This window comes from Sarcophilus harrisii, chromosome 4 (genome assembly GCF_902635505.1).
Source record: "Sarcophilus harrisii chromosome 4, mSarHar1.11, whole genome shotgun sequence".
In the NCBI taxonomy this organism is placed as follows: domain Eukaryota; kingdom Metazoa; phylum Chordata; class Mammalia; order Dasyuromorphia; family Dasyuridae; genus Sarcophilus; species Sarcophilus harrisii.
Genome location: NC_045429.1, coordinates 404,027,794 through 404,051,380, shown reverse-complemented (window position 1 = coordinate 404,051,380; position 23,587 = coordinate 404,027,794). Strand labels below are relative to the sequence as shown.

General features: G+C 30.5%; 1 protein-coding gene across 2 annotated transcripts in view; it reads left to right on the top strand.

Annotated features, from left to right (window-relative positions):
* COL11A1 (collagen type XI alpha 1 chain) overlaps window positions 1–23,587 on the top strand; it is a 256,417-nt gene that overhangs the window by 95,621 nt on the left and 137,209 nt on the right. For both annotated transcript variants that reach the window (XM_031967174.1, XM_031967173.1), the window contains exons 12-26: window positions 1,051–1,125; window positions 4,193–4,276; window positions 8,697–8,753; window positions 12,431–12,484; window positions 13,521–13,574; window positions 13,677–13,730; window positions 13,933–13,986; window positions 15,916–15,969; window positions 16,087–16,131; window positions 17,482–17,535; window positions 18,075–18,119; window positions 18,411–18,464; window positions 19,055–19,099; window positions 21,787–21,840; window positions 23,420–23,464. In XM_031967174.1, the coding sequence (XP_031823034.1) occupies window positions 1,051–1,125; window positions 4,193–4,276; window positions 8,697–8,753; window positions 12,431–12,484; window positions 13,521–13,574; window positions 13,677–13,730; window positions 13,933–13,986; window positions 15,916–15,969; window positions 16,087–16,131; window positions 17,482–17,535; window positions 18,075–18,119; window positions 18,411–18,464; window positions 19,055–19,099; window positions 21,787–21,840; window positions 23,420–23,464 (828 nt within the window). The remainder of the gene's footprint in view (window positions 1–1,050; window positions 1,126–4,192; window positions 4,277–8,696; window positions 8,754–12,430; window positions 12,485–13,520; window positions 13,575–13,676; window positions 13,731–13,932; window positions 13,987–15,915; window positions 15,970–16,086; window positions 16,132–17,481; window positions 17,536–18,074; window positions 18,120–18,410; window positions 18,465–19,054; window positions 19,100–21,786; window positions 21,841–23,419; window positions 23,465–23,587) is intronic.

Sequence of the window (23,587 nt, the reverse complement as noted above, 5' to 3'; positions counted from 1 at the left end):
CATGAATGCCATTTGTAACATTCCTAATAAGTGCTCATTTAGCCTTCCCTTAATGGGGAAACACAACATTGAAGCAAAATCTGAGTTCTTCAAACTTCTGCCCTAAAATTTATACTGATTTGTGCTTGTAGTAAGGCAGTCAAATTCCTTTTCAAAAATATTTGTTTTTTAATAAGTTAAATTTTGAAATAATTTGAAAGTAATTCAATGCTGGAGTGTTTAGTTTTTTTCAAATAAATTAACATTAGTATCTGCAAGAGAAAAATATTTGCACCAAGTTTATTTACTAAAAAAAATTAGTATTAAAAGGCATAAATAGAGCTTTTTAAAAAGAGTTGTATTCAATTTGATTATTTTAACAACTTGTATTTTTATGTTCCCCCCCCCCCTTCATTGGGGTTAAATATAAGCACCTTGGCTAAAGATTCAAACCAGATTGATTTCATTATGTTCTCTTTTGCTTGGTCTGCAGGCATGGCCATTCTCTCATTTTGGAATGTTTATGTTGTATTAATGCATACATGAGATCCACTCATAAAACTTGTGTCTTGAAAAATTCCTACTTATATAATATATTTATGCTTTTATATTTTCAGGAATTATTTATATGGACTAGAATATCAAATTGTACAATCTTAAAATTGATATTATTTTGAAATCAAACTTTTATTATTTATTTTAGGTCCATCTCAAAGTCATGAACTTGATTCATCTACTTTTCCCCAATTTAATTGGTCATAAATTTGAAGATCATTCTCAAAAGGATGTGCATAATCTCTAAGTTTATGCAGTTTACAACTGAATCAGTGCCTATGGCACTGATTTAATAAACATTTATTCTTGTATGTTACATCTCTTACCATTATTAAAACCATTTATGATTATAGGAAAAATATATATCCAGTTCTAATTATGCTTTACCAATAAAGATGGAATTAATGAGGAAATAGTAAAATAAGCCAATTATCTAATCTAACATTATATTATGAATGATATTCTGCATTTAATGAATCTTGATGAATTTTTAATGATCTTCATTTTCATACCTAGGGCCCAGCTGGACGTCCTGGTTTACCAGGGGCTGATGGTTTACCTGGCCCTCCTGGTACCATGTTAATGTTACCAGTAAGTATTTTTATATATAGTTGTCAAGTTATTGATACTATATATTATGGTAGAACAATTTTAAAAGCTATTTGTTAATTAAATGTTTTAAAAATGGTATTTGGGAGCCATAATTCTGTAATATTGTATGTACTTTTAGATAAGATCACTCACTCTTTTGTTAATTTTGCTTGATTATTTTACTTTGCTACAAAAGAACTCTCTTGAAATCTGGAACTGTTTGTAATTTTAAAACAAAATGTATCAATGATTTTTTTTTTTAAGTTCAAGTTTCCAAATTAAGGGGAGAAAGAAATGAAACTTCAAAAGTTGGGCAAAACGTTAACAAATCAATGAAACATTTTGAAATGTCTTACTTGGACAAAAATTCTGATAACCTATTTATGTAATCTAATTTTTGATTCAACATTCTAAATGGATTTATTTCCTCTAATCTCTCCCATCTACCATACGTGTTGATTCTCATAAATAGCATTAAAAATATTACTGAGTGCCCATTTTTCTTTGTATTATTCATGACCTTGCTTTCAAAGTTTCATAACCTTATTGGTGTCCTACCAAATTTAATTGGTAACAAGATTACAGAATATGCTCTGAATATAATTCCACAAAGAATAAGCACCTACTTGACGGTTCAAAGGCTAGCAAAATATAAAAGTTAGGTTCTATAGTGCATTTCAGTTTTTCTTTTCTCTTTACAGTTAATTTAATGTGCTGTAGATCATCCCATTAAGGTTACAAGTATGTCATTAAGGTTACAAAATTCTACATATGACAATTTAGGTAATAAATAAATTAAGGGGTGATTGATCTTTTAAAGTAATTTTAAAGTAGTTACTTGACTTATCAGCACATTCCAGTAATCCCTGATAATGGGACAGGATGAGACTGGCACATTTTTTGATTTTTAGAGGACTAAACTTTAGTACTATTAAAGGCATTTGGACATATCCTCATGATAGATGAGGAAACCTAGAGAAGTTACTTATCCAGATTCACACAGTAGACAATATCAGAGCCAGTTTTTAAATATATTCTTTTGATATCTGTAGAGGGCTGCAGATAGTGGGGGAACTCTGGATAAGGTATAAGACGCTTCAGCCTAATGGGAACCTGCTTACAATGTATGGTTTGGCTCCCCATCTCCCCTGAGATCTCTCACTCTTCCTGAGAAGTCAAGGAAGGTGTGACAATCTGTGTTCTACTTGAAGCAAGGGATACTTTCAGTAAAGAGATGCATTTACATATCAATAGCGGAATGCTTATAGTTAGCACTTGCACAATGTGATGTGGTGATGTAATGGTTCTCTAGTTGGGGCATGCTTAGTGTGCTGTAATGATGTAATCATACGAAGGTATTTAAGGGATGAGAGGACTTGAAATGGGTGGACTCTATCTTTGACCATTCTTGTGGGTCTCCTACCTTCTTCATTTTCCCACCAAAACCAAGGACTCAGGCTGATCCCAAGATCCTCCAGAGAGCTAGTCTGGATGGTATATTTTGGCCCCCCAGCGTGGGGACTCTAGAAAGCATAGTATATTTTGGCAGCCCAACTTGGACCCTCTAAAAAGCACACTACAGATATCAAATCTAGCAGTTGTTCTACTATCAATGTTACCTCTGAGGTAGATAAACTTCTCTAAGATCACTATAGAGAAGGTATTCAAACTCTGTACTTATAGTAATTTGACTGTATTTATGGTAATTTACCATTAAGAGACACTATATGGTTTATAATTAAATCAGTGAAGCAGCTAGATATATGGAATGCTGGGCTTGAAATCAGGAAGATTAACCTTCTATTCTCATGCACTTACTAGCTTTGTGACCTTGGAATAATCACTCAATTCTGTTTCCCTTAGTTTCCTCATCTGTAAAATGACCTAGGGAATGAAATGGCAAACTACTTCAGCAACTCTGCCGAGAAAACCCCAAATAGGGCCTGAGTCAGATGTGAATTATAACAACTGAACATCAGATAAGAATAAACTATAGCCTTTCAAAGCTCTTTCCAGAGCATAGGAAAACCTTGGCTAACTACCTTTACCAGATCATTGATGCATTCCATATAGTCAATTCCCAAATGGAGCTGAATCAGATTAAAATGTAATAGAAAATGTGTAAAAAAGTAAACAAAAAATACAATTATAATGTTAATTAGTATTTTTCTAAGTTAGTATTTCATGCTTAGGGGCATGTTTCCATTTGAATTTGACAGCATTAATTTAAAAGACAATTCTAGGCAGTAGGAGAGATACTAAGAACAACTAAAATATAGTCCCTACCTTTATGGAATTATAACTTAGTAAATGAAGATGAAGACAAAGGTAGTTATGATACATGATATATTACAAGCACATTAAAAATTATAACAAAGGGTTACTCAAGACTGTATAAAAGGAAGAGTATGGATCCAAGAAAGTATTCATGGTGATAGTATGATGCTAGGTCTGTGGTATATGTGGAATTACACTTAATTAAAGTGTATATCACATATGCATATAGTTTGTTTTAAACTTTGCTCTGAAGAGTTTGATGTTAATTGAGTTAGTTAAGGAGTATTTATTAAGTGCTTACAGTATATAAGACACTGTACTAAACACTTGGAATACAAAAAAATTAAAAAAAAAACAAAAGGACAAAAATGTCTCTACCCTCAAAAAACTCATATTCTAATTTTTGGGAAAAGGAATGCTATATATGTATATATATATATATATATATATATATATATACATATATATATATATATATGTACAAATGAGATACATACAGGATAAATTGGAGGCAATCTCAGAGAAATGGCATGACTTGTTTGGGATGACACTATGGGACTGCTAAATCTGTCTTTATCACTTTTATTTGAGTTTTGTAAAGGAAACTAGAGACGTTAAAAGGCAAAAGTGAATATAAGTAACTAATTTCAGCACTTGCTTAGTGATGTCTGCTTAGAACAAACAAAGTCAATGATTTATCCTTTTCATGTGGTTTTTTGGGAGTTATGTTCAATAGAACATATGTAAATTAATTTTAATAACTTATTTTTCCACTTTCTAATATCTACAGTTTCGCTATGGTGGAGATGGTTCTAAAGGACCAACTATATCTGCTCAAGAAGCTCAGGCTCAAGCTATTCTTCAGCAAGCTCGGGTAAGACTTCAGATTTTGTTTTGTTTTGTTTTTCTTTGCTTTAATTTCCTAAAAGTCATATCAGGAGAAAAATTCAATCTAAACTTCTGAAGGGCAGCTAGATGATTGACTGCATCAATGCAGTTAATATATGGAGTGCTGGACCTACAGTCTCAGGAAGACTTCTCTTCCTGAATTCAAATCAAGTTTCAGACATGCTAGTTATATTACTGTGGTCAAGTCACTTCACCCTTTTTGTCTCAGTTTCCTCATATGTAAAATGAGCTAGAGCAGGAAACAGCAAACCACTTCAATATTTTTGTCAAGAAAATCCCAAGAAGGGTCATGAAGAGTCATATGTTCCTGAAACAACTTTATGAGAATACCAAAGTTTAAAATTCTCTTCTGTTACATGATACTCAAAACATTCAAATATAATGGCAGGAAAAGAAGCTTAGTCAGTTAGATGCCACATTAATGAACAAAATATGAGATGAGCTCTGAATATGTCAATACACCAAAGACCTGTGATTTCATTGATGACAGAAAACCTTCCATCAAATGACTCCTAAAAGGATGACTTAGAATAGGACTGGACCACTGATTTCAATAGCATAGGGCTCTTCTAGTGCAGAAACTTCTAAATATTTTACCAAAACTGAGATAAAAATAGGAATGAAAGATTTATATATATATATGTGTGTGTGTGTGTGTGTGTGTGTGTGTGTGTATCTGTGTGTGTGTATGTTATACTTTAATCTCTTCAACTCTTTTTGAGGGAGACAATAGTTTAAATAGTGAAAATTCAAAATCAAATTAATCTAATAATATGCTTTGTATTAGAGATGCAAATAGAAGTAAATTTTTCCTCAAAGTAAAGTATATTTAGATCATTCCCTTTTCTATGGCCTCATTAGTTCTGTGCTCCATAGTATTAAATAGTTCATAAAACTAAATGACTAAAACTTAGCCACTATTAATTAAAATACATTATTCCAGAATATGTAGTATATGGGCTATATAACACATTGAATACCAAATTTTAGACTATATAGTCTGGAGGCCTGTTAAAGTTATCTGGATATGATATCCTCTTTAGATATTCCCAGATAAAATCTGTTGTCAGCTACAGATCTGTCAAATATATGTTTTAGATGCTATTTTGTTTATTATTCCAATGTCAATAAAATGCGAAAGGACAAAATTCAAATGCCATCTTAATAGTATTTTTCTACATACAACTTTTTCTTTAGGTCAAAGGGTGTAACTGTGGAAAAGGTATTAAATTTGAAATCAAGAATATCCCAGTTACATTCCTGAATCAAATATTTACTAGCTATGTAATCCTGGTAAAATCACTTTGAATCCCTAGTAACGGTTTCCTTATCTGTAAAATGGGGGTAATTATCTGCTTCTCAGAATTAATGTCACGTTAAAAAAAAAAAGTAAAGTGTTTTGCTACTTTAAAATACTATATAAATGCCAGCTCTTATTATTAGGTAAGAGTGACAGTGAAAACAACATTAAAAGATTGTTTGGTTCTTAGTAACATGATAATGGTGATGATAATGAAGAAGATAAGTACATTTGTAAAATATTTTCTTATAAAATCCCTATGAAATACATAATAGAGGTATAATTAATTCTAATTTCCAGATGAAGAAATTGAGATGCTGATAGATCAGATAATCATAGCTAAAAAATAAAAGAAATAGGTTTTATATAGCAATTGAAAGTAGAAAAACAGCCTTATATATATTATCTTCCTTTATCCTCATAAACCGTGTAATGTAGGGACTATTGTATTGTTATATCTTTTCCAGATAAGGAAACTGAGACCCAGAGAGGCTACTTAAACACAGTTTGATGGGTAGTAGGTGTGTGTGTCAAAAGTGGGATTTCTTTATTTGTTTTCTTTATTCTCAGTTCTGTGTTCTTTCTGCATGCTTCATAATTTTGCTTACAATTTTTTTAATTCATTTTTTTTATTTAATAGCCTTTTATTTACAGGATATATGCATGGGTAACTTTACAGCATTAACAATTGCCAAACCTCTTGTTCCAATTTTTCACCTCTTACCCCCCCACCCCCTCCCCTAGATGGCAGGATGACCAGTAGATGTTAAATATATTAAAATATAAATTAGATACACAATAAGTATACATGACCAAAACGTTATTTTGCTGTACAAAAAGAATCAGACTCTGAAATATTGTACAATTAGCTTGTGAAGGAAATCAAAAATAATTTTGCTTACAATTAATACATGTCCAGTAGAATTTAAACTCATCTCCTGATTCTAAGTCTAGCATTTTATCTACTGTGCTTCCCTTTAAATATTCAAAAGCATTTGTTAAACATATATGTGCAAATTAGAATTCAAGATATCAGAATTATTTTGTAGTTATGATTCAGGTCCTACTAAAAAGGAACTTACATATCTTATGCAGAAGGGTAAATTATTGCTTCAAAAAGAAAAGTAAGATGCATATGAAGAGATGATTCAGAGGAAATAGCATAGATTTAAGAAAGGAGAGGTTAGTTCCTGTAGAATGGTCAGTGAAGGATATAAAAGAACATGACATCTGAACTAATTCTCAAAAGGAAACAGATTGGAATGAGAGATATGGAAGATAGGTGACATTTTGATTTAGAAAACCCCATATTAACATGATTTGTGTTATATTTTTATTTCTTTTGTTAAATCTTTCTAAATTATATTTTTCCTGGTTTAATATAATATCATAGCATTCCTGAGCTTGAAGGACAGTTGGAGGTAGGGTGAAGGGAGATGTCATAGGAAGAGGATAGGGGAAGATTAAGGGATGGCCAGTGCATACTTTGGGTCAGAATGTAGGATATGTTAAGGGAAGTAATATGAAATAAGTTTGGGCAGATATGTTGGAGTGAGATTGTGAAGGACCCCAAATTCCCTCCATAATTAAGTATTGTTTAATATTGTTATGCTTTGTTTTCTAAATATGCCTGAAAGGAAATTGTCTTTAGGGGCTATTAAAAAAAATACTTTTTTATACTAATTTTTTTTACTAAAAAGTCATTGATAGATAGAAAAATTTAAACATTTAAATTTGTTTCCCAAGAGTTCCTATCATTTATCCATAAAAAAAGAGATTACATTGAGTCTGCTGTAATAATTAACAACAACAATAAAGTAGCTAGCATTTATATTGTACTTTGCAAACTGTGAAGCACTTTGTATATGTTACCTCATTTAATTCTTGCAGCAGCCCTATGAATCTGGTGCTATCATTAACTTCATTTTATAGATGAGGAAATGATGAGGGAAGTGGTAATAATGAATGGAGAGTATTTTAGAGAATTGACTAGATGCACATAGTTAGGATATGTCTGAAACCGAATTTAAACTAAGATCTCTCTGATTTACATCCAATGTTCTATTCACTCCTTCACCTGTTTAAACAGGTAATGCATTCATTTTTCTCAAAGAATTTTGCATTCCTCTTGTCATTGTTCTTAATATTCCAACAAAAGAGATTACATGAATAATAATTCCTATTTTGTGGATATTTAAGAATTAGGAAGTGTCTTTTTTAATAGGGCAAGTCAGTACCAGGGCTATGATAAAACCAGTAATCTTTGTAACTTTCTGGAATGATTTAGTCTACTCCTTATATTTTAATGAGTTCTGTTTATGTGATATCTGAATGTGATATGTGTTTGACCACTACTGAAAATCTCATTAGTACACACAATCATTTCAATCTCCACAACTATATCACTGTAACATATATGTCACAGCTTTAAAAATGACAATTTTATATTTCACATATTCAACATGGATATCTGTTGCTTCATGGAGTCAATATATTTTGGCACACAGAAATCAAATTTATTTTCTTGTATATTAAATACTAAGAAACTTAGAGCAGAGCTTGAAAATGTGCATTTGCCTGAAACCTCCAAAATAGCATTATTCATTTTTTGTTGTGTGCTTTTTAATAATCCTAATAACATACTTGTAGAAAAATAAGATAATTATTTAACAAAAACCAAGTTTACCCATTTGAATTGTATTTACTCTGAAAATTACCATATGGAAAAGTCTGTCTTATGAGAACAGCTTTATAACAGGAAATTATATTTACATTAAGTTGTTTATTGTTTTGAAATTGTGAGGAAATTGATTTTTCCTCCTTGTTAATTAAATTTCATTAATGTGAGTCCTGGCTCTGGTCTTTATTCAACTTGAAATTATAGGATGCCAAATGACTTATTGCAGCAATATTGTCATTTGTCATCCATAGGGAAAATAGTTCTTTGTTGATGGTAGACTGTCAACTTTTATAGCATTGGGCTACTTATGTTAGGTGGATTATGCATAATTTGTATCAATTATTGACTGTCTTGATATTCTTTTAAGAATTAATTATTGATTTTATTCTTTCCATATGATTCCAGATTGCTCTCAGAGGTCCACCTGGCCCAATGGGTCTAACTGGAAGACCGGGTCCTGTGGTATGTTATACCTACCCCCCATGCCATAATGTTGAATACTAAGCATTAACAGGCCACTTAAAAGAAAATGATCTTTCATATTGTATGTGTATTATGTGTATGTGTATATGTGTGTGTGTGTCTGTCTGTGTGTGTGTATACTCAGATACCTCTGTCAGATTTTAATTTACAGTAAATATTTTCTTTCATTTTGTAACAATTTACTCTTTAATGTAAATGAGTTCTTTAGCTCAAGATTAAATAACTAAGAAATGATGTTATTTTTAAGTTTTGGAGATATGTTTATTAATTATCATGGATCTGATTTAGTTAGCAGAGTTACTGAAAAATTTTGAAGCTATACATAAAAATTTAATTATTTCATACATTCTCCAGTACTTCTATGGATATGTGATCTCACTGGGTTAGTTTGCTCTTCAGTTGACATAGGCTAAGATCCTTCTCTGCCTTAGAAGATGATTGAATGGGCTGATGTGTCAAAAAGTATCCATCATCTGAAAATAAACTTTTTGGTGATAATATTCTTGGAAATTAACTAGACTAGAAACCTCAGAAGATAATAAAGTGTTTCTAGCTTGGCAATAGCCATCCAAATGTGTGCTCTCTTGGTGTAGACTTTGAGAATCCAAGGTCAGTTCCATGACATAGCATATTAGCATAAGACTTTTGTAGATGAGGAATAAGATTGATATTTACTACGATCTGAGTTCTAGGTAGTATTTCTTACTTCTTTTTTCAATTCGTGTAGAATGTTTCCCCTTAAAATAATGTAGGAAAAAGTTGATCTTTATAGGGGAGAAGCTTATTTTTCTCCTTCCTTACATGCCAGCTGGCTTAAAGGCAACAAATAGTATGGTAAAAGGTCTTAAAATAACAGTATTCTTGAAATGTAATTTGTTGAATAATTGAAGGACTGGGTTTAAATTTTTGAGTGAAAAAAATCCATTAAGGTTTTTAAAAACATTTTATTCCTTAGAAAATAAGCATAAAATATGAGAAACAAAAGATCTATTTATTAATGAACTTAAATAAACATTTTAATTTTAAGTCAAAGAACAAGATGAAAATATATTTCAGGCTTAAAAAAATGTTCACTTTAGAAAAAATTAAGCAAGTTGTTGAATGATTAATCTTAAGAACTACTAATCTGCTTTGATGTCGATAGATGAATTCTTTTGCAGAATAAAATTGTTTATTTAATCAAGAAGACTGATTTATCTTTGAAAAGAATATTTGGTCTACATGTTTGATTTAACTAGATTGACAAATTATCTTCATTTTTAAAGAAAAAGGAGAAAATATATTCACATAACGTATTTTAAAAATTATGATGTGATTTAAATGTCTATCACAGTATGAACCTTGAAGTTGCTTAAATATTTACAAAGTTAAAATTTAACATGCTATTTTCTAATTTTTCCATTGACTTATGAATAACAAATTTAAGAATTTAAGCCCAACAGATAATGTAGGAAATACTTCCATTTTAAAAATAACTACTCTGTCCAATAGAGTTCCACAAAATCAATTACATGAAATAAATGTTATGCATTTATTGAGTAGCTAGAACTCTGCTAGATTGTGACAAAAATATGGAAAAGGAAAAAAAGAGATTATAGTTTCCAGTCTTATAGAAATAGTAATCCTTTATTATAAGGTTCTAAATTTATATTTTGTGAAAATTATTTTAATAATTATTTAAATAAAAAAATCTAACCTGCATTCTTTAAAATAGTAATTAGTGTCTTGTAACATTACTTAAAAACTTTCTTTAAGACAGTAGTTAGTGTCTTGTGGCATTTCTACTGCTTAACTAACAGAACCTTGAAACCTTGTGAAAAACATGGAAGGAAAAAAGCCAACGAAAGTTCAATCCACATCAAAATTTCCTTCTTCCAATGATGCTAGATTCAGGCAAAATACATTTTATTTCCTTTTGTGGTAATTGATAAAGACATAAAAATTACCTGGAGATGCACATTCTTGAGAATTTTTACATTACTTAGATGGAGTATTGTTAGGAAATTTTGTCTCTTTTAATATTAATTCAAACTAAAATTATTTAAAAACATTATTCCTTTTAAATTTTAATTTATTGGTTATTAGGTGGGGGATCATATCAAAATTTCTAAAAGGGCAAAATCTAAGAAGATGTATTCTGATGTATTCAGTGGAAAAAATGAGAGGGGAATTGCATGCTTTCTCTACTTTTCATAATTACTTTTTAGCAGACTTGTGAGTTTATTGGTACATGGAATTCTTGAGTAGTTAAATTATTGTTTTGCCTTTATTCATAAGAAATATCTAAATTTTCTCACCACATTCCATTTTATGTCTCCTTATTGAAAAAAATAGATTGCTATGGCTAGAACTCTCTGTAACAAATTAAATTGGAAGCCTATGGATTCAGGTCTCTATTCTATGAATTGAAAGAGAAGGCAGAAACTTTTAGAATGAAAATTTTGGCACAGTAGTTCATATTCCTGTTAAATAGTTGGTGTTTATTTCATGTTATATAATAAAAGAGATTAATTAAAAGTAAATTGTTTTTTATAATTACCTTGAGTGCAATGATGTATAACAATTACCAGTCTGATTTAATGCTAAATCAGTTTGGTTGATAATAAAAATTAATTGAAAGAGTTCTTTCCTGGAAATTTGATCATATCACTAGTAATTTCCAAAAGAGGAGTATTTGTGATGCTGTCTGCAGTATTTCATCATAGCTACACTAACAGCAATTTTTCTCTGAATCCACCAGGAGGCTCTAGAAATCCAGCTTCTTTGATTTAGCATAGTTTTTCATCACTGCTCTGCATTGATTCAGCATGTTATTTCATTGAAAATACATTGATTAGATACCCACAGAAATATTTTAAGATCACTTATTCAATATTAAACAATTATGATTATCAACTCCAGTTTCAACTTGAATATGGATAATCTTATACATTTCTGTATAATTTTTAAAAATGATTTCCAAACTAAATGGGCTTCTCTTCACTTTATAAAATAAAAAGAAAGAAAGAAATTATTGTATTTTTGAATTGTTTTGCAATTTTTCAATAATATAAGTATATAAAATTTTCTTCATGGGGACTCATTCTGATAGGAAAAAGAGAGTATTTTTCAAAAGTTTTTGATAACAATGTAAAACAAATGCATTGATGACAATAGCATCTTGTCTTAACTTTTTATCAATATAGAATTTAGGGAGCTTAAGCATTTAAGATAATATGATAAAAGAATATGAACAAAAGAGAATCCTATCAGCTCTGATGTGAGTTATACTGTTGATTATGTTACTTTAAGGATATCTTCATGTTACTAAGTTTCAAGAAGCCTCATTGGGAATCTTATGTGATCTGGTAAAAGAACAGGAAAAAAAATTGGTCATATTGTTTTATGAGTGTCTTTGAGATCATAAATCCATCTAAGTATTGTAGAATTTAAAAAAAATAAATTAAATTCAGTCACTTACATAGAATATAAGGGCCTAATTATATTTAGAAGACTTTTTGCTTTAAAATTTAGATAGTCATAATTTTAAAAATAATTTAATGAGATATTTCGAGGAGATCATTAAGAATTATTTTAAGGCTAAGGATATGAATATGAAGGAGTCATTGGGAAACTACTGAATTTAATTAATTTCATGTTTTATATCTTTTTCACAGGGTGGCCCTGGTTCAGCAGGAGCCAAAGGAGAAGGAGGTGAACCAGGTCCTCAGGTAAAATCAAATATCTTTCTTCTATCCTCCCTTTCTTTGTTCCTCCTTCCCTCTCTTCCTCTATCCCTCCCTCCCTTTCTTTCTTTCATTGTTCCTTCCATCCTTCCTTCTTTCTTTCCCTCTTTCTTTCCTTTATTCCTTTTCCCCTCCCTCCCTCTCTTGTTTCATTCCTCCCTCTCTCCCTCTCTCTCCCTCTCTCTCTTTCTTTCTTTCTCTTCCTTCCTTCCTTCCTTTCTTCCTTCCTTCCTTCCTTCCTTCCTTCCTTCCTTCCTTCCTTCCTTCCTTCCTTCTTCCTTCCTTCCTTCCTTCCTTCCTTCCTTCCTTCCTTCCTTCCTTCCTTCCTTCCTTCCTTCTTTCCTCCTTTCCTTCCTTCTTCTGTCCCTCCCTTTTTTTGCTTCTCTCTTTCTTTTTTCCTTCCTTCTTTCCTTCCTTCCTTCCTTTTCGTCTTCTTCCCTCCTTCCCTCCCTCCCTCTCTCTCTCTTTCTTCTTTTCTTTTTAATTGTATATTACAGTTAGAGAATCTTCCAGTAACCTATTCTATATTCTTGACCTATTATTTTGAGTCAAAATTAGGAGGTTACTCTCATAACAATGGTGTCTTACATTATTTTGGCTATTAAAATGAGCTAGACATACACTTTTGGAGGTAGATGAAATAACATATCTTTTTTTTTTCAGAACAAAAATACACACACAAAATATGTACTTTAGCTTCTAAATAATAGCTCACTTCCAAATGCTAATATTTAGACTTAAGAAACTGAACTTTTGCTTTAAGTTAATTGGAAATGTAAATGTATTCATTTGCTGGTTAACCAAGGAGTTAGTGGAAAATATTTGGCATTTCCCCCTCTATCTTTATTACCTAATTAAAAAAATAATAAAATGTAATTTTACCTATTTAATTGGATGGAAAAGTTTCTGAAATAAAAAAGAGAGAATAATAAATTTTGATTCAAAGATGTTAATCTGGAAAATATTTACACTTTTGGTAAATTATGTTACAAAATGGAGTAATTGATTTATTTCAACATAGGGTCCTCGTGGCATTCAAGGTCCTCCTGGTCCAACTGGCAAAGCTGGAAAAAGGGTATGATTTAATTACATTGGGAAGATTAATAAAAATACATTTATTTTCTTTTACCTATTTGTAAGAAACCATATAGCTAAGAATATGCTTCACATTTTTCAGGGTCGTCCAGGCGCTGATGGAGGAAGAGGAATGCCAGGAGAACCTGGGGCAAAGGTTAGCTGTTCTCATATTTGGGTTTTCACTTAAATATTAACATATTTTCATATCAATTTACCATATGACATTTTTCTTCATTAAAATAAATCAGGTGGAATGGAGAAGAAATCTAAAAATATAGAGGAGAAATTTCTATTGGTCTATTCTTATATTTGATTATAGTTATGATTGCTGATTTCTGTTTATTTTTATTTGACAGGGTGACAGAGGATTTGATGGACTTCCTGGTCTACCTGGTGACAAAGGCCATAGAGTAAATAAAATATACAATTATTTTACTCATTAAATAACCAGAATATGGTATCCATAAAATTTTAGAAATTCTATATTACATTTCTATAACATAATTTTCCTGGTTTATTGCCTTGTACATGAATGGTTTTTTTTAAACAAGTTTATAAAATTGAGTTAAATAAAATAAGAATTTTTAATTAAAAGAAAAAATGAAACAGGCTGAAAATATGAAATAAACAATAAATATATATCCATACATATATGCACATATATGTATACACACAGATAATGTTAATACTGTTTTCCTTCAAATCTCAACAAAAAATATCACCTTCTGCAAGACTTTTCCAATCTATTTTAAAGCTAGTCCCTTCCCTCTGAGATTATCTCCAAATTATCCTGCATATAACTTATTAGTGAATAGTTTCTTTCTTTTTTTTGGTTAACTGTTAAATTTGCTGGATATTTACTATTAAATTGTGAGCTTCTTGTTGACAATAGCAGAATTCTTCAAATTGCTTAAGCTTTCTGATATGATATGCTTGTTTGGAACTTTTAAAGGATTTTTAATAATCAAATACATACATGCTCATATGCACAAAAAAGAGGAAATACTTGCAATATCTAAATAAATTCAGATCAAGTTAACATTTCTATATAAAATGTCTGGATAGTTGAGGGAATATGTTCGGAACTGCATTTTGGCTTAAATTATTGAAAATTGCCTTATTTCATCCATTTACTTTTTCTGTATAAAAATAGCTAGAAAAGAATATATACAAAAATTAACTAAATTAAAATAACTCATTAATATCATAAATACATTTATTTCTACTCTCATTTGAGTATCAGAACAATCTTTTGAGATAGGAATTATAAGTTTTCTGATTTTCTTTTTACAAATAAAAATAAAAGAGGCTGATTGACTTTGCCTGTGTTGATATAAACTCAAGTTAAAAACAGGATTTAAATGTCTTCTAATCTTAGAACTCTGCACATGGGTAGAACAAGCCCCTTTTGCGAACATCTACACATAATTGTGTGTTTATTTTGCTGATTATATACCTCACAGAGTTTTGGGTAGTACAGGGTAACAAAAGAAACAAAAAGCATCATGTGGATATTCCTTCATTGACTAGATAGAAGTCAAGATGGTCAATGGAAGAACTCTTTATTTATCATCCATATATACACACAGAAGTACTGATTCTCAAAAACATGCATTCACAGTTCCACTTGAAATTCTAAAAGAGATCTCAAGTGAACAGTTAACAATAGAGGGAATGAGTTAGTCCTGAAAACCTTTATGTTTTCTCTACAGAGTTTAAAGCTTAAGAATAGCCTTGGGAATCACATTAGTAAAGAAAGAGTTTTGGGAAAAGCATGAGAATCTCACTATTCTTTGAAAATATACCAAAACAATCTGTTAATATATTGAAAATCTGAAGTCAGTCAACATATAATCCAGTTTTTGTAAACTAAATCTGTATGATTTTTTAATTCTGTTGAATCATGTTTTAATGAATGAGAATAATACAAAAATAGAAAAGCAGTTTATGCAAATTTATTCTTCAAAAATAAGAAAAAAATTGATGCTTTAAAAGATAGCAAAATATTTTTTAATTATTTAACAAATAAACTGGATCATAACAATGAAATGCCTAAAAATAATTTGTGTATTTTTAAGAAAAAATGCGCTTTAAAAAATATCAACCTTGAATTTATGCTTTTGGGAAACATTTATGTAGCATTATCAGATAAAAGGCCTATGTCTTCTGAAAATGTAGAGGTGTGTTTATCAAGGAAGTATTCATAGGAAAGCAAATAAAGCATATTAATAAGTTTTTATATCCGATTCCTGAGTTATTTGGTTAGGAGAGTAGCTAGGTCAACTTGTGAAGTTCTACTCTGTTAGCATATTCAAATTATAATTATATTTACTTTACAGGGAGAACGTGGTCCCCAAGGTCCTCCTGGTTCTCCTGGTGAAGATGGAATGAGAGTATGTTTGGAAGAACTTTCATTTATCAAATAAGTACTTTCAATACAACAAAACACTAACATAGTGATAGAGAGTACCATTTCATTAGTTTTTTTTTTTTTTTTTTAACAATGCCAGGGAGAAGATGGAGAAATTGGACCGAGAGGTCTTCCAGGTGAAGCTGTAAGCACAATTTTCTTCTTGATTTTAGAATTTTATTTTAAAAACTAGTATACAAACCTTATGTTTTTTTTGGGGGGAAAGCATCATGGCTAAATTAATTCATAATTTTGCCAGTCTATTTTGGATATAAAGTATATTTTTACATACTGTAATAAATATAGGCTTTTAAAAGATTTTTATAAGAATTACAGGTATTGTCAAATGAATCAATTACATATTTAAATATGCACATATATATAGACATAAATGTATATGTTTATATACATATATGCATGTATATGTTTATATGCATTTGTTGATGAGATGAGATTTCCCTTATTGTCCTTAAAATAGACTACATTGAGTAAGATTATTGAAGAGTAGGACAAAATTAGATAGCAATATGCTTTTAGTCCCTTAAATCAGATTTTGATCATTGATTTATTTCCATCTCTTTTCTACCCAGTTTGGTTTAGTAGGAGAATTATTTTTAGTTAGAAAAAAGTTTGCAGATTTGTAAACCACTTATAAATAATTAGATGAAAATTCTGCCATGTGTTGGGTGAGAGTGTAGGAATGGGAGACAAAATACTAGTGAAAAAAAAAAGTGATAACTTTAGCTCTTAAAAAGACAACAGATTTGGAAATTTCACAATCAGATAAAGCACAAAGATTACAAATGTCTAGCTGTGTATTTCACCTTTGGGAGCTTAGAGATTTTCTGTCTTGGCTTCTTCATTTAGCATTTGAGGAAACTGATAGTCAGGGTGTTTAAATTCACAGTCAAGACCAAAACCCATTCTTCTTACTCTTTAATCTGTTCTACTACAATGTCAGTTGAGTCAAAATGAAGAAGTGGATGTTAGTTTTTCTGAAGAAAACTAGTCTCTAAAGAAAGTGAGTTTCAGAAATCCTTTTTGCCTTTCTGAATAGGCCTCAGTGAATATTCTGAAAGAAATACAGAGACATTCCAAATAAATAAGAAACATCTTCTGATGGAAAAGTAGTGTCTCATATCTTCTAAATTAAAAAAAAAATTATAGTGAGACTAAAGGACATTTTGAGATATAGTGACATACTTTATATTTCTGTAGAGATATATGTGATTTTATACCTAAGCAAAAATAAATATTTTTCATACTAAAGAGACATTGTTATGGATTCTGGCTTTTGGATCATTATAAACACAAATATTTTTTACATGTTTAACATAGGTTTTTAAAACACCTTTTTTTTGTGAAATGGACTGGAACTTCAATAAATATTTGTACACTAAACATTGCATTCGATATTTTAATGAATAGTTGACATTCAGTAGTAAAGGCCCATTTTAAGAATATTTAATGACTGATTTACTTTTTTCTCCTGTAGGGTCCACGAGGTCTGTTGGGACCCAGAGGAACACCTGGTCCCCCAGGACAACCTGTATGTATTATTTAAATGTAAAAAGGGGGGGGGGAGGAATTTGAATATTTTATAAAGAATCTTAAATTCCCTAAAGTTGTAAATACACAATACACAATAACTTTCAATAGTCAACCCATTTCCACAATCTTGTTTGATTTCTAATTCTATTAATAAAGCCTATAAATCCTATCTCTTTGTTTCTCCTTTTTTTTCTTTCCTTCAGTTTATCCTTTCTAGAAAAGAGATGTTTTTATGCCAAATCTCCAGAAGTCAGGGGATAATAATGTTAAATCACATACCAGTCTAATATAGTAAAAAAAAAAATTCTTACTTTTTAGGGATTCTTTCCTTAAAATGTTTTCTTTTTTCTTCTTCCTTTTGTCTTCCATTTTTTCTTAGCTTCCTCCCTCCCTCCCTCCTTCCTTCCTTTCTTCCTTTTCTTCCTTTCCATGTCTCTCCCCTTTCTTTTCTCCTCTCTCTTTTCTTTTATTTTGTATGTTTGTGTATGTGTCATACATGATTTGTGATCATCTGCATTGATTTCTCTCCTTTTCCAGGGTATTGCAGGTGTGGATGGCCCACCTGGTCCAAAAGGAAATATGGTATGTTTAAAATCTCATAAAAAATAAGTCAAAACCATGATCTAGGTTTTTAAAAACACTTTAATTTCTATTTCTAAAATATGATCTTAATACATTTTATCAAAGAAAAAGAGTCCTACCAGTATTTAAATTTAGTAAGTTGAAATGCTTAAAATATCAATAAAGGCTAAAAAGACAGAAAGAAAACATATGAAAAATTAATATATAATGTATTCAGAGTAGAAACATACTTTAATTTCAGATGCAGTAATAAAGTAATCATCAAAGTCTCTTTATGTTTTCATATTTTAGGGTCCTCAAGGGGAACCTGGGCCTCCAGGTCAACAAGGAATTCCAGGTCCACAAGTAAGTTTATGATAATATTTGTGTTATAGTGCACACTTTGAGATAATTCAGTAAATACACATTTATATTATAATAAGTTTTAAATGTAAAATTAACAAAGCCTGAGCATTTTCTAAATAAACCTGAAAAATATATACAATATAAATGCAGTGCAGAAGGTGTTTTTTTTGTGTGTGTGTGTGTGTGTGTGTGTGTGTGTGTTTGTGTGTGTGTGTGTGCGTGTGTGTGTGTGTGTGTGTGTATTCCAAAGTGAACTCGCAGAGGCCCCTTTCTTCCAAGAGAAAAATGAGTCATTCAATGTTCCCGGAATGCCAGCAGGAGTAGCCACACCTGCAGGAGGGGGTTCTGAATAGGATCCTGTTACAGAGTGAATGCCAGAAGGGTAGCTAGTTCAAAAACACCAACAAAGTTACAGAACTGACTATTAAGTGGGGAGGAGTGAATATTACATTAATCATTCCTGATGCCTTTCAGTGATTGATGTGATTGATGTGAGATATTATTAAAAAGTGATTTTTAAAGAAAAAACAATTCCATCATTTAGTGATTATGGTCATTGTTCTAACTGGATTTTTTTTTTTTTTAAACAGGGCCTTCCTGGTCCCCAAGGTCCAATTGGCCCTCCTGGTGAAAAAGTAAGTTACCATGTTACTTTAATCTGTTCTACTCACTGAACTGGTGTGAACAACCTCAATTCAAACCTAAAAGCTTTTCCTTATGTTATGGATATTGTCTGCTCGTGGCCTAGTGCATAGGGATTTGTCTGGAGTACCACTGTAAATTATGGAACAGAGGGAGAAGAGGTATTCATTCATACAGCACTAACTGAGGCTGATAAAAAGTTCAGATAGCTGTCATTTGGGCAGCTGCCAAAAGTGACATTCTCAGCTATATTGATTTCACAAACCCATTAGATGAGGAAAGGTTTTTTTTTTTTTTTTTTTAGCTTTGGGTCCTCCTTTTCTCTCATTTAAAAAATGTAATTAAATATGCTTGTGAAATAACATTTTTTATAAGTTATGATAAAGAGGTAAATTTGGAACTTTTAACTGTCACCACTTTCTTTGTGTAGATGGGACTCTGTGCTCATTAATCATTCTATGACTGAATCTGAGAGATCCAGAAGATATAATATAGATATAATATAATAAAGAACTCTTTATTATATGCAGATTTTTGCTCCATCATTCTCTATGGAATTCTCAAAGCAATAACTTCTGTTTCCCCCTATCCTAGCTAATTCATTTATATGTTATCCTGATATTCCCTACTTTTTATGAGCAGAATTGACTTCATGTGGATTTTACCAAATGATCCATGTGTTTTTTCTATGCCTACCTTTGTTCTAGGGAAATGACAAAATATATAGTCCATGCATACAAAAATCTCTCCCCAATGTATGTTTTTCAGTCATCCTTGCCTTTAGGACCTAAAATCACTCCCTTGCTACTTTTTATCACAATTTGGCCTTTTGTAAAAATATATCATTTATCATGGATTGCATGCTTGTTCATATGCTCATTAACTTTTCCACCACAATGTCCATTATGTTTGTATCAGGCTATTAAAAAAGTCTCAAAAGCTGAAATTTTGTCTGCTTAGCCAGATGTGAAAAACAATATCCAAATCTCTTTTATTCATATTCCATTAATATTCTGAAAAATAAGGAAGAAATTTTGAAGAAAGCTATTATAAGTAACATTTAAGATACATCTCTGTCTTCTATACTTGCTCTTTATGTATTTCAGTATTTTAAACATCAGTAAATTCACAGATACAGCTATCACTTAACTACATTATAATCTATAGACATTAGTAAGGTGCTGTTATGTCTCATTCATTGGACTATGAGCTCATTGAAGGCAGGAGCTTTTTATGGCCTTCCTTTTTATTGCCAATGTTAGTTCTGTATCTGACATACAGGAGATGGTTTAGTAAATACTTGCTGACTAACTCCCCCTTTCCTCTCAGAAATCATCATCATTGACCAGTCTTCTATTGCACAGCCTCTCTGAATTTTTAATAGACTTTGAATATAGATTATCTTTGTACCTGTTATTTATATTTCTCTAGTTTTCTAGCTTAGTCAGCTCTACAAAACCTTATGCTCCTAAATCCAGACTTTAGAAATGCAGGATTGCCCTATATGGTTAAAAAGCATCAGAATAGCATTTAAATTAAAACTTTCTTTATAAATAATATAATCACAATTTTTGTCTTTTCATGAAAGTAAAAGAGAAATCTTCCCAAACAAGAAAATTGAACATATAGATACACACATACATGTGTGCATATGTGTGCATATATGTACAAAAGAATGAATTTTGTTTAATTTTTATTCATCATTATAATTTCCCATTATGCCAATTATAATATGAATTTTCCCCAGATCTTAAATTGTTAAAAAGCAATGTCAGTGATTGTATGTGGAATAAATGTTTTATTATACAGAAGGAAAAATAATCAGACAAAGATAATGTTTTCCTTGGTATTTTGATTGCCTGCTCTTATTGAATATGTCTAGCATGCATAACAATTCAAGAAGTTGTTGCCATCAATATTTAAATGTTATTTAAAAGAAAAAATACAATATAATAGCAAGGTAGGAACTCTGTGAAAGTATCAACAGATAAACAAATACAAAGATATGACAATTAGAAAGTATTTTTTCTTTAATTGGAATTAAAATTTCACTTTAGCATTTAAAAATACAACATTAGTCTTGTATACTAAATATCTAAGTTTGATATCTAATCTAATAAATACTGATATATACACATATATATACATACACACATATAAATATGTGCATATATGCACAGAGACATTTATATATAGGGAGGGAAGAGAGGAAGGGAAGGAAAGAGGGAAAGGAGAATGGAGGGAGGAAGGAAGGAAGGGAAGAAGGAGGGAAGGAAGGAAGAAAGATTATGTAGGTAGAATGTAGCATTCTCTTGCTGAATTTTGATGTTATTTTTTCATCCAATTTCCCTTCATCAATACTTTTATAAAGTTGCTTCTCTCGTTTATCTTTTTACTATATTAAAAATATAATTTAAATATTTATTAAAAATGTTGATAGCCATATAGTATTTGTTGATTTGTTGTAAGAATTTTGTCATTTTTTCTGACATTATTACATATTAATTACACAATAACTACATATTAATATGTACTTTATTATTAACAGTACATATTATATGTTAATATGTACTGTATTATTAATAGTACATAGTATGAAAATATATTATATATACATTTGTTCAGCATGGTCAGTGAGTTTTATTTTCTTAAAAAATGATCTCTTTTGGATTTTACTTAGGGCCCACAAGGAAAACCTGGTCTTGCTGGACTTGCTGGTGCTGATGGGCCTCCTGTAAGTAACACTAAACATCTTTTTGACTTTATATACATGCAGATGTATATAAATTGGTAGTTAGCATATCTTGTTATAAGGCTTCATTTTCAAACTAGTCATAAATTAATATTCTAAAATGCCACTATCATAACAACATCTTGCTTAAATCACTGGTGTTCTGTGGTTATTTAAGGCTATCCATAATCTATCTCCAAACTACTTTTCTAGCCTTATGTTCTACTTGTCTTTTATAGTAATTCTTTGCTTTGGTCAAATTATATTTTCCCAACATGATTTTGGGTGTTCATCCTTTTCTATGTCTAAATTTGAAAGTGTTTCCCCAACCTTTCTGTCTAGTTCTACCCATTCTTATAAGATAAAATTACTGCCCTTCCATTTTCATGAAACTTCCCAGACTACTCTATTGAATAGAGATTTCTTTCTCTGGACTCTTAATACTTGTCATTGGTATTCATGTCCTAATTAATCATGCATCTTTACATTCTCTGTATTATTTTATTTAACTACTGGAAGATTTGGCTTTTGCATTATAAGTTACATTTCAATGAATTTTTTTTTGTTTCTCAAGTACAGTGCAATTTTTTTAAAGATAAGAGTCAATACCTCTACTTCTTCATATCATTCACTCTATGTTATAGAACATTCTAGCAAAATCATACAATTATCGGCATGCTCAGTGACAATGAAAAAATCAAGAATTTATTGTGCTTTACATCTCATTAGTTTTCAAAATGTGTTTATTAACAGTAAATACTTTTATATTGTTCCTATTTAAGTACTCCTATTGAGTACTTACTTCAATAATACAAATCTCTGCCCATCATCAACATCCTTTTTAAATTTTTTCACAAGGGGTCCCCCTAATATATTGACAGTGAAGGCAAAGCTGAAGGAACATGTGGAATACCCTTTGCATGTCTTTGTCTTACACTATGTGACTCACCTGTCTTTTTCACCCTGACTGTACAGCTAATGTAATACTAATTACCTGATGAGATGGCATATATCATTATTGGTTATTTGATCACTTGTCAAATAATCATTATTTGAGAATTGGTTACATTTCCAATTTAAAAATGTGTTTTTGAGGTCTCTTTCTATATCATATTCTTGAAACTTACTGGAAAAAAGTCAACTTTGAGAGTTTACTATGGAAAATATATAAAAGTTGATGACATTATTTTAATTCAAATAGATCTTACTTTCATTTATATACTTTTCAAGACTTCTTTACATGAACAATCTCAATGGTCATACTATTGATTAGTCTGTAATTTTTAGCCCTATTAATGAGTGCTAACATTTTCATACATTCTCATATGTCTTCAGTATGACTGCCTTCGTCTAAAAATATGAAATTCCTTTAGAAAAATTTAATATTTAAGTAATATTAAGAAATATCTTCATTTCTAAACAGCAATGTAAAACAATAACTATGAAATAGAAACAAGAAAAACACACACAAAATCCAAAATAAAACCAAAAACTAAATCTGAGAGAAATGATTTTTCATGCTTATATTTTTGAAAAGCCATTAATATTCTATCTAATTATTATACATTTTTTTCCTGTTCAGGGTCATCCTGGCAAAGAAGGTCAATCTGGAGAAAAAGGTGCTCTGGTATGTTTCAAAGCATAAACCTCAATGTTCATTTTCTTTATTTGTGTAGGAAAATCCTTTCAAGTTTGTGAACCATGTAATGTACTTGTTCTTTCAAAGTTGTTAGATATTAATATGAATACT